Below are 12417 nucleotides of genomic sequence, written 5' to 3' on the forward strand. Positions count from 1 at the left end.
CGGTGTCTCTTGGGAACTTCTAACCAAGCGGTACGAAAACAATCGTAAAAATTTCTCGGAGCAGCTTTATCGCCTGATGGAACTTTCAATTTTAAATATTGATTTTGTCAGGCAATTACAATTTTATTGACACTATTAATGAAGCGATACACATTTAAAATTGAAGGCCAATCTGTCCGACGAAGTTGATCTGATATTTGCTCATATAGTGCTCAAAAAGTTTAAAACTCAGAATCTTCAACTATATGAGAGTCATACTAAAAAATCAAAAGACATCCGGTTGTTATGAATTTTTTGGAGCAGCGGCTGTGATCGTCTTGCTCTATTCAGGATAAAAGCCTGTAAAAAAATAGTTAGTTGGAATGAATGAACATTATGTGCTAACAATTGTCCCGTTTGCAAAGGTATGGGACATAACATATTTCTATGTCAAAAATTTAAAGCTTTAAGTCTAATTGAAAGAATGAATAAAGTTAAAAAGCACACTTTTGTTTGAAATGGACATATAACATTCTTATAAAAATAAGTGCATAATCGATAAAACGTGTCCGGTTTGAAAGAAAAACCATCAGTGCATGCTACACATAATTTGCAAACAAAATAATAAAATTGAAAATATGTTTACCTGCAAGACGTCGGAAAATGCTTTATTAGCAACAGCACGCATATTTTAAGATTACCGCACACAAGCGGAGATCAACGGAGTGTCTTCCACTGGGAAATACGAATTGGTCAAACCGATTTTGGGTGGTGTGAGGAGTCTTAAAACTCCCCACAAATCCCGATGCAGAAGAGCTGCCTAGCAACAGCGAAGAAGGCGAGAATGCCGGAGGAGTCAAGGGCAACAAGGTCAAACGGTAAACAACGGAACTTGGACCCGGGCAGAGCGGAGACACCGTGAATTAACGGTACCACATTGGACCCTCACACGGCAAGAGCAACAAGGTCGAGCGGTAAATTGGCGGACTTCGGACCTGCACAAAGAGGACGCCTCGTGATCACGCGAGCTGGAGAAGAGGAATAACGGGACCATCACAGGCTATAAAAGGGCGGCGCAAGCGCAGCTCACCCCGAAGCAAGAATCAGAGCGAGTGCGTGTACGCGAGACCAGTAGCAAGTTGATCAACTGCCGAGTACCGAACGACTGTGAGTCTACAAGGCTGAGACTACAACGCAGAGATCCAAGGGGTGCTAGGTCGTGGTTAAATCGAGCTCAGGGAGTCCTTGCGTGGTGTCTGCGATAAAGGTGGCTGGGAGAAGAGGTCGAACCTAGTTCTACCTGCTTGGCGAAACACCTTGCCGGTCCCGACAGTAAGGTTCGCATATAATCCAGAGTCTCGAAGGAGCCGTCACGAGTCAGATACAAGCAAGCAGTCGACGAGGAGGAGCGACGCCGCAGAAGACAGCGACCAGGAGCGACGCCGCAGAGGACGGCGACGAGGAGCAGCAGCAGCGGAAGAGCCGCGAGGCTATAAACAAGGAGACGAATAAAATCCTTTACGATCCCAACAGAGCTCTTGCGATGTTCTTTGGTCAAAGGCAATCACCCAATATAAATTTGGTGGAACGATCCCACAACCTTTCTGATCTAGCCGCCCGTTTACGTAGCGAGCGAGAACATCTACGAAACCAGGTCGTTACAGTGGATTGTTTCGGGTGAAAAAATCAACGATTCTAGTAATCCGTCTATAATATAGAATTGGAGAGAGATAGGGAGCTAAACGAATTATATACAGTTTATTTTATTTTTATTTTTTAATTTAAAAAAGCCGGAGGAAGGAATTTTAACACTAAGGTCGGATTTCACAGCTCGCGCAGACGATAAGATTTTAGTAGCACAATATTATATTAAAACAGACAGGCAAGATGTGGTATCTTCACCGTATATAGGTGATATCACGGATATACGGAAAATTGTTTGGAGCCCATTTGAGAGCAGCACCTCAATCAACCTCAGAAATTGATAGACTGTCAAAGGAATTAGCACATTTTAAAGAAAAGACAAAATATTCTTGATGCGCCGAAATGAAATAAACATGTGTGGTCCCGTGTATGAGAATGCATGATCACGCATACATACAAAGACGAATTCAAGCGCAGGGCAGCCTTCTTCAAAAAGCGCCTCTCTGCGACTGAGCGACTGAACTCGTGCAATGAGTGCGCGAGCATAAAAATGAGAATAAGAATGAGAGAGCAAAAAACCCGAACGCACACGAAGTGCAGAGGCCTGCTGCTGTGAGCACGGCGGGCCTCCCGCGATCCGTTTTTTTGTGTCCAAATGCGTTGTATGAAATGACCAGTCTATATGTTGTATGGTTAGTGCTTATGGTCACGTATGCGATCTACCGATCTCCTCCGTTCCCATACCCTAATCTTTACCATTCCTGTACGCGAAATTATATATAATAATAATTAGCAAACGAGCATCATAATACGGCGGCAACCTTTTTACTGAATTTCCCCCCAAATCGACCAAAGTTAATAGGGGATCGTGCCATCGCGTGCACCGCCATAAGTTTTCTACCATCTGCTCTATAATCGAACGCGAAAAATCAAGTAATAAGCGTTATATGCTACAAAATACGGATGCTAACTGGCCATTGGCTAGTGGGTATGCATGCCAACAGACTGGAAGCACCCCAAATCGACTTCTGTAGAAGATGCAGTGTCGGAGGAGGAAGAAGATACTGTGGAACACCTGTTCTGTTCTGGCCCGGCCCGTTGCAGGCTAAGATTGTATCACCTAGGCAATTTATTCAAGATCAATCGCACTGAACTGGCTAATACAATCCAAAAAGATCAACGCGTTTTATTTAAGTGACCGAAAGGGAGGTATGCTAAATCAGCTGCAACAGACACTAGATCAGGGGGAAAATTAGAGCGGTATCACTCTAAGCTAACCAGTGCTGGAAGCTTCTGGTGGCAGCGTTGTGAACTTTTTACAAGTAGTGTTGTAGGCTAGAGTTTCCGAAGTCGATGAAAAACGTCCTAACAAAACACGTTTCGCTAAAATTGTACATTAAATTAAGTTACTACTACTTAAACAACAAAAAACTTTTAAATTTAACTTTATACGCGTCTTTACCATATTTAAAAAAAAATCGAAAGGGCTTGCTTAAAATAAGTCCATAACAAACTTTAATCCTCCCCTTAAATTCGTTCGAAAACCAGATGGGGTCGGTGGATTTGAAAAAATGCTGAGCGCCGCAATCGGTATGGTTCTAAGTCGCAACTTGAGGGCGAAATCGCCTCTAATTATAGAAAAAGTCATTCAAAATTTCCTGGAATCCAGAAAAAAGAAAATCGTGGAAAAATGAAAACAGTGCACATAAAATTGACGTCAATATATTTAGGGCTTTGTTTAAAGAAAAAAAATTAAAAATGGAAAATTGGTTGACTTATGACGGCTTCCGCAAGTCGTGTCGCCGTTGACACCGAAATAGGCGTAAGAGATCCTGGCCGCAATTTTCATCTGAAAACATAAAATCAAACGTTATTCTACTGAAAAGGGTTTTTGATAGTCGGTATTTTACGATTTTCGAAAAACTGCAACATTTGGAAAAAATTGTTGTATTTTTTCGCACTTATTTTTCATTATTTTTGCGTTAAAAATGGTCAAAAAATGATTTTATTTCATGTCCGTAGAATACCGACAGTAAGTTTGTATGCTTCTAAAAAAAAGCTAGGTAAAGAAAATCGGTTTACTCTTTTTGTAGCAGTCTTCTACGCCAATATTAAAACATGGTTTTGAGAAAACGCCGTTTAAAGTTTTGCGGTCAAGAAAAAGGAACTATTAGCCAATTCCATTGCCGCATTAGTGGACTTTTTAAATGTGCCTAATTCCATAGGCGCATTAGCATTTAGCTAATGCTACTCCGACATGTGAGTGGCACGAGCAGCTGATCTGGGTTTGTTTACTTTTGCATTTTGGCAAATACAAAAGAAATTAATCAAAATTAATGAACATGAGTGATTTTGCTCAACTCTGTAATGCTCAGGAGGACATCTATAATGCGACCGAGGCATTTGCCAACTTGGACGACAAGGAAGAAAAGCTGATTACGTTGTTATGACGGGTTTGCAATGGAGATTACCACAGTTTCCAAAAAGGGCTGGATCCCCGTATATATGGGAGTTATTTTATGCCAGAGATCCAGCAGTAATGCATTGTGGTACTGCGAGCAGAATTTGCAGCGTGCGCTTAAGTTTTCAGTCATTTTTATACAAAATAGATTTTATATTCAAAAGACATCAAAAATTGCGCCAACCTTGCATATAGAAAACAGCTTTTGTAGTGGTGGCACGAACAAAATATCGTTCAACATCGGTATGGATTTTATTCGCATTTATTTTAAATGCGGCATTTAGCTTTATGGGATTTCCTTTGTAAATAAATGCGCATTAGGCTAAATGCGTTTTAATGCGCCAATGGAATCAGGCTATAAGGTGCCAACAACTGTCAAGTGGCATATCTTCCATAATTTTTGGGATCGAATTTTTTAATTTTGACAGAATTTTTTTGAAGCATACACCTATGGATTTATAGCCTGATTCCATTGCCGCATTAAAACGCATTTAGCCAAATGCGCATTTATTTACACAGGGAATCCGATAAGGCTAAATGCAGCATATAAAAAAAATGCGATTATTAAATGCGATTAAAAACCATTCGCCCCGAACGTTTTTAGAAAAAATACCAGAAAATACCAATGTTTAACGATATTTTGTTCGTGCCACCACTACAACAGCTGTTTTCTATATGCAAGGATGGCGCCATTTTTAATGTCTTTTGAATATAAAATCTATTTTGTAGAAAAATGACTGAAAACTTAAGCGCACCACAATGCATTACTGCTGCAGCTCTGGAATAAAAAACCTCCCACATATACGGGGATCCTTGCCCTTTTTAGAAACTGTGCATTGCAAACCCGTCAAACAACGCAATCAGCTTCTCTTCCTTGTCGTCCAAGTTGGCAAATGCCTCGGTCGCATTATGGATGTCCTGCTGAGCATTTAAGAGTTGAGTAAACTCACTCATTCATTATTTTTAATTAATTTGTTTTGGATTCAGAATTAAACAAACCCAGATCAGCTGTTCGTGCCTCTCACATGTCGGAGTAGGGCCCCATAACTTAGTCATACGACTGTTAGTTATTTGATACACTTATTGTTAGTATCCGAAAAGAAAAGATTCAATACATTAATAGCAAAGCAATAAAAAAACCTAATTAATAATTTTGTACTATGTATGTTGGAAGGAATTGTTAGCGCAATGCAAATTATAAACAAAACTTTAACCCGAGCTCAGTCAATGTGAACAGAGACATCAGTTGGCCTTCAGAGATTGTAAAGCGAGGTGAACAGTAGGCAGCGGCAATGGCAAGCTTGAAGTTTCCCGATTGTAACTTTATCGATGTAGCATGCAAATAATATTATGCAAAGCTTTGGTGAAAAAGGTGTTAGATGCGGTATCTTATTAAGATGCCGGTTCCACGCTGGGCCTTACCATCTGGATGATAGGTACCGTATCTACTTGTGAGGTGCGTTTCTGCTAGCAACGTGAATTTCGTTCAGGAATTAACTTATTTTTAAGTTTGTGCCGTGAGACACCATTGGCTTTTCACAGAAATATTCGTAGGAAAGACATGGTTTATTTGGACTGCTGATTTTGCATAGCGGTCTTTATTAATGACTAAAGTCCATCGTACTTTGTTGCAAATTGATTATCATAGTCTAGATGTGTGGCCCATGACCTGCTGAACTTTTTCAATTCTCTGCTCAGCGTGAGTTGTTCCTGTTCATAGTGAACTGGCATAAGAGATGCAGTTGGTTGTAATTGAAGGGCCAAATGAGATTTTGGCTGCTCTTCCGCATAAAGCTTCCTGTGTCGTTTGTGTTCTGAGAGCGTGCCGTTGTCGTTGGATTCGACTCTTTAGCTCTTTGTAGACTGAACAGGCCTTATAATTTGCTGTGTGGTTTCCTCCGCAATTACCATACTTTTTGTTTTAGAGTCTTCTTTGTTGGCATGTCAAGGTTCGGAGTTGTGGTGGTCTCCACAAGCTACACATACTGACAATTTGTACATTGCACTGGCCCGTTTTATTCGTTCGGTTCTTCTATGGTAACAGGTACTGCAACTTGAAGATCGGTTGCAGTTCGTTTTTCTTTAAAGTGCTGCTCTCTGGCTACAGCGCGACCTTGGAAAGTGGTGGCCGCTTTATATTTTTGTTCATTATGTTTATCACATTTTTGACAAAAAAAACATTCGCCATAAAAGCCTCAACGATTTCGGATATGTCACACCGGGTTCTATTCCTTTTGGCACAGCTTGCAAGCGGTTGCTACTTTTGACGTTGTGCGTGTATTAATTATTTTTATAATCATTTAAATATTTCGAAACGGCTCGGAAACTATCAACTGTTTTGCTTTTTCTTGGGTTTGAAGTTTTGTTTCACGTATATGTTCTTTGGAATGAATAATAACATTTAAGTTATTTTTCCCAATCTTATCTATTATGTTAACACGCTCTAGCCTCGAGTACTAGAGCTCTTCTAGTGAATAAATATATGACCCGAAGGTCATTCTTTTTTGAGGATTTAGCTTAAGCTTGCCAATTTGTAATTGGCATGAAAGCTTACTCTTCGTGGTGTTGTTGTTTTACCCGCTGCAGAAGATCAGAGTGCAATCGTTATTGCATTGTTGGTGACTGAGACCTTAGCTGAAGTTGTAGATCTTAATGTTGTTGGTGCGTTAGGTGCCATTTGGACGGATGCTGAATAAGGTTGGCGCGCACACCCGATAACGATTATACCCCAAGCAATTTTAATGAATTTTTCTGTTTCTATAATATAATAATATTCCTAGAGTTGTATAATCACTAGAAACACCGATAGTTTTAATGAACAAGTTGTTACGGACCTGGTTCTTCGATGGGGCAAGGCCGGCTAGCCAGTCCATCTCGTGGTGGGGTTCTTCCCAGCCCTCAGTCCGCACAATAGCCCAGCTGATCGGCCATCTCAGTCCGACGACATCAATAAGATCAAACGTAATCAAAAATAAAATGCAAACAAAAATAGGATAAATAATGATAAACATTGGACGTTACTGGAAACTTTACTTGCACTGGACAATTTGGAGTTTAGGTGATGTACTCCGACACCCCCACCCTACCTGAGATCCGGCATGCATCCTTCGCCAAATCTTCCTTCCGATGGCTATCATCAGCCTACTCCAGGGTCAGTCTCATTTCCCCCTCCCCATAGACGAACACTTAGAACAACATCCTCACGTTACAATTTTATTATTAACCATAAACATTCATCTTCAATTTATGCTTTATATATTCAGTTAACTTATCTCATATATTTGCATCCCCTTGCTACAGCTGCGATGTCAAATTCATACGGCAACACTTCCTTTGAAATTGATTTAAATTTTCATTACACCATTGTTGACCCATATACGAATATATAAATATTGATCAATTCATAATTATACATTTAAATTACCCTACCTATTTGGAGCTCCAACCAGGGGTTTAATATTGAGATCATTTTTATCTCGGGGTTTCTAAACTTATTAACATGAGACTTTTCCTTTTTCTACATTCGCATATAGTTGTGTAGGTTATTTACTTTAATTGTTAATTTACATCCCAACTGCTGCGAGACCTCCGCAAATTTACATATGTAATTTCATGCAAATGTATATTCTTTTCCTTGTTTCACGAAATTCTGATTATATAAAATTCTTTTTACTTACAAATACTACTTATATTATTTAGAAATGTTCTATATAGACATATGTTAATAAACAATATTGTTCAGGCCACGAAGGAGCACCCGGTATTCCCGGCTTTCCGCTCTCCCCATCTGCTCTCCGCTCTCACCCAGCTTCCCTTTTCCCCACCACGAAGTCTCCATGAAGTCTCCACTGCGCTCTCAATAGCATTAGAATAAGTTAGAATAGTTAGTTCGATTTTCATAGTGAATAAAAGTGGTTGCGCCCACACCCCTACCAAACACCGAAACACCAACGACTCGTCATTCAACTACAGGACCTGTGCACCTTCCAGGACCCTCCAGAGGACTCGGCCATCCCCCTCTACGTTCATTTTTGGTCCTTCGAGCCTGATAAACCCTTCCTTTTGTAGGCGTTTTCCATAAACCAGTTTTTCTTTAATTTCTGTTGAAGGAACTGCAAACTACGATTCAAGGCTGTCTGAACGCCTTGGAACTGTCCGGAATCCTGATTACAGATTGGGACTGCATTCTTGTCTATATGTGTTCGTCAAAGCTCCCCAAGCTTACACTTTCGTTATGGGAGCAGTCCTTGCACGATAAAGCCGCAATTCCAAAATGGGTTGACCTGAACACCTTTCTCACTGAGCGCCATCGAACCCTCGAGGCCATAGATGACGTGCGACCTTCTGGGTCAAGTCATTCGCAGTCCAAAGCAACGAACGCTAGCGGGTCTTTAAGCAGAATAAATTCTTATGAGACTAAGATAGTTCCGAAACCGAGACGTTGCGATCTGTGCTCAAGGGAAAGCCACCCTATACGCACTTGTCCACGTTTCCTCCAAATGACAGTAGACGAGCGGGCCGCCTATATCCGAAACAAGCAATTGTGCTTGAACTGCTTTGCCCGAGGGCACCAGCTTCGGGACTGCACAAGCACCCACAGCTGCTTCACCTGCCGCAGTCGCCACCATACGCTGCTGCACCGAAGCAACCCTTTTGCCAGCCCTCCAAGTCGGCCTGATGTTCCCATGTCACGACCAGCAACTTCGACAGAAGGCTCAGCCGCTTCCGATGACCAGTCGGGAGTGTAAGTCTGTTTTGCGTCAGGTGCAAGATCGGTTCTGCTGGGGACAGCCATCATAAATATTTGCCACCTGGGTTCGAATTTCCAAGCTCGTGCCCTTATCGACTCAGGATCCGAAGCAACATTTGTGACAGAGCGTCTGTTCAATCTTTTCAAATTACCCTTCCAAGTCGTCCAGGCCCAAGTCTCAGGCTTAAATCAAACAGTGTCCGCCCAGTCCAAGAAGCTCTGTCATTTTACAATCAGATCTCCAAGTAGGCCCGCTCTGCAGTTAGAGACGTCAGCCTATGTCCTTCCTCAACTGGCAGGGAATCTGCCTTCCTACCCAATTCCGCAAGACTTTCTTCGAAATCTTCCCGATTTACCATTGGCGGATCCGAAGTTTTATGAGAGCGCACAGATAGATGTTCTGATAGGAGCCGACATTCTGCCTTCGGTTCTCCTAAATGGGGCAAAAACCAACATCTGTGGCTCCCTCCTTGGACAAGAAACAATTTTCGGGTGGGTGCTCACTGGGCCAGTATCCGCTTCCACCAAGAGTCAGATTGCCACCTTCTCTACGCAAATTTCCCAAGCGTACGACAATAGCTTAGATAAAATCCTCACCAAATTCTGGGAGGTGGAGGATCTACAAATAAAGTTGGTAAAAGAATCCGATTCCGTCTGCGAAGATAATTTTCTCCGAACGACCACGAGAGATGCGAACGGCAGATACGTCGTAACCCTACCTTGTCGCGACCCGGAACATCCAGGGTCAGGGTTAGGGTACTCCAGGTCGTTTGCGTTAACTCAATTTTTGAGAAACGAGCAACGCTTAAAAAGAGACATTCCGCTAAAGATACGATACGACTCAGTGATTCAAGAATATCTGGATCTGAACCATATGAGAGAGGTCTTTCCTACCCACGATTTCGCCAGCTACTACCTTCCACATCATGCCGTACTTAAGCCTGAGAGCACTACTACAAAGCTGCGCGTAGTATTCAACGCATCCAGTCCTTCTGCGAATGGGGCCAGTTTAAATGATATCCTTCATGCTGGCCCAGTCTTACAGTCCGACCTTACCATTCAAATCCTAAAGTGGCGGTACTTTCAATACGTGTTTAGTGCCGATATTGAAAAGATGTATCGGCAGATCTGGGTAGATCCGAAGCACACGCCTTTCCAGCGGATATTGTTCCGTAATCCTGATGGGGACATCCGAGAGTTCGAGTTGAAAACGGTCACCTTTGGAGTCAATTGCGCTCCGTACCTGGCCATTCGCGTGCTTCAACAACTGGCAACTGACGTACAACACAGCCATCCTAAAGCGAGTGATGTCATTCGTTATTTTATGTATGTAGATGATATCCTAGCTGGCGCCGACTCTAAAGAAGACGCTCGGCTCTCGATTCAAGAGCTACAAAGTGCCCTCAACTCCGCTGGGTTTCCATTGAGAAAATGGACGTCCAATCATAAGGATATTTTGGCTCACATTCCGAGTGACCATCTCCTGCGCTCCGATTTTCTGGAGATCGATGCCGAAAGCACGGCAAAAACGCTCGGTGTCCGTTGGAAAGCCACATCTGATGAATATTTCTTTGTTCCGCCCGAATTATCCGATGAATCGTCCCTTACAAAACGCCAGGTTCTGTCACAAATTGCCAAATTGTTTGACCCTGCAGGGTGGCTCGCGCCCTTCGTAGTGCGTGCGAAAATCTTCATGCAGGAGATTTGGCTGCAGGACCTGGGGTGGGACGACGAACTTCCAAGTGATCTGTGTCTGAGATGGCAGAGCTTTCTACAAAGCTATTCTGCCTTAAATCGAATCCGCATTCCAAGGTGGGTCTCCTTCCGACCAGAATTCAGAGTCGAGCATCACGGTTTTTGTGACGCGTCTCAAACGGCATACGGTGCTGCGATCTATGTACGAGTGGAAGTGGGGCATACGACTATGGTGCACCTTCTCACTGCAAAGACGCGAGTTGCGCCGGTAAAAACGGTATCGCTTCCCAGATTAGAGCTTTGCGGGGCCTTGTTACTGGCTGAAATGGCAGCAAGTGTTCTTCCGAGTATGCCAATACTCAAATCCGAACTCTTCTGCTGGACAGACTCCACCATTGTGCTCGCATGGTTAAACAAGCCAGCTTGCCAGTGGACTACTTTTGTTGCCAATAGGGTGACCAAGATTACCCAGTCTACAAAGGCCGAGAAGTGGTCGCATGTTCAATCCGAACACAATCCCGCAGACCTGGCCAGTAGAGGGGTAGCACTTCAGGAATTGGTCGACAATCCTCTTTGGTGGCATGGTCCCGCATGGTTGCAAAAGCCACGCAGCCAATGGCCAAGTCAGGGCGACAATTCCCCAGCGACCGAGCTAGAGAAACGTCCCCTTAAGTCCCACGTCGCAACTATTCCGTCTGAAGATTTCCTTGACCGTTTTTCCAAGTTCGACAAAGCACTGCGGGGTCTCGCTTATGTCAATCGTTTCATCCAGCGATGCAAAAAACAAGCAACACCCTCTGATAAGCACCTGCTAGCGGCGGAAATTTCCGCCGCGGAACGACTACTTATTCTGAATACTCAGCGCAGAGACTTCTCCCATGATTATCACTGCTTAAGTGAAAAGCGCTCTGTGCCTTCTTCAAGTTCTATCCTGAGCATGAACCCGTTCATAGATCAACATGGTCTGATAAGAGCGTTCGGTCGCGTGACGGCCTCCGACAGCCTTCAATATGATGAACGGCATCCAGTTATCCTTCCATATAGCTGCCCACTTTCTCGCCTACTTGTCCAGTTCACTCATCGCATAACCCTCCATGGCGGCAACCAGTTAATGGTACGCCTCATTCGGTCAAGATACTGGATACCAAAACTAAAGAACTTAGTAAAGGCAATAGTAAACTCCTGCAAGGTATGCGTGATCTACAAGAAAAGGCTACAAACACAGTTGATGGGCACCTTGCCGAAAAACCGTGCGTCGTTCTCCCGACCATTTACGTACACGGGAATGGACTTCGCCGGCCCATTCGAAATAAAAAATTATACCGGAAGAGCGTGTCTCATAACAAAAGGATATGTGTTAGTGTTCGTTTGTTTTTCCACCAAGGCCATCCACTTAGAGCCTACCTCTGATCTCACGACCGCGAAGTTTCTCGCCGCTTTCGCTCGCTTCGTTTCCCGGAGAGGGTGTCCTCGACAAGTCCAGTCTGACAACGGAAAAACCTTCGTTGGCGCTGCCGCCTTGCTTTCTCGCGACTTCCTTCAGGCTGTAAAAGAGTCTGTGACAGATGCCTATCGTCATCAGCAGCTCACCTGGCAATTTATACCTCCGGGAGCCCCTCACATGGGAGGCCTATGGGAAGCTGGTGTTTAAAGCTTTAAAACACTGTTCTATAAGTCCACAGCCACTCGAAAATATACTTTCGAAGAGCTTTCGACGCTTCTGGCAAAAATTGAAGCTTGCCTAAATTCCAGGCCACTCTCCCCTATGTCCGAAGACCCTACCGATCTCTTGGCCCTGACACCAGGTCATTTTCTTGTTGGAGGACCTCTCCTGTCTACCGTGGAACCAGAAGTCAAAGGGGACACCAGGTCTATGATCAACCGCTGG

The 12417-nt window shown here is 43.4% G+C and overlaps 1 protein-coding gene across 1 annotated transcript; it reads left to right on the plus strand.

The window, feature by feature from the left end:
* Nucleotides 1-9953: 9953 nt before the first annotated feature.
* LOC128263847 (uncharacterized) lies at nt 9954-12406 on the plus strand. The gene is made up of 2 exons (XM_052999121.1): nt 9954-11691; nt 12380-12406. Exons 1-2 carry the CDS (start codon nt 10159-10161, stop codon nt 12404-12406), a joined length of 1560 nt encoding a protein of 519 aa, XP_052855081.1. The 5' UTR covers nt 9954-10158.
* Nucleotides 12407-12417: the final 11 nt, after the last annotated feature.

The sequence above is a fragment of the Drosophila gunungcola genome, unplaced genomic scaffold (genome assembly GCF_025200985.1).
Source record: "Drosophila gunungcola strain Sukarami unplaced genomic scaffold, Dgunungcola_SK_2 000022F, whole genome shotgun sequence".
In the NCBI taxonomy this organism is placed as follows: Eukaryota; Metazoa; Arthropoda; class Insecta; order Diptera; family Drosophilidae; genus Drosophila; species Drosophila gunungcola.

What these genes read in the sequence shown, in the direction of transcription:
- LOC128263847 (XM_052999121.1), top strand. Translation starts at nt 10,159, where the DNA reads ATGTATGTAGATGATATCCTAGCTGGCGCCGACTCTAAAGAAGACGCT. An exon ending in TACCAAAACTAAAGAACTTA is followed by an intron (nt 11,692 to 12,379) that starts GTAAAGGCAATA and finishes CCGTGGAACCAG; the next exon opens with AAGTCAAAGGGGACACCAGG.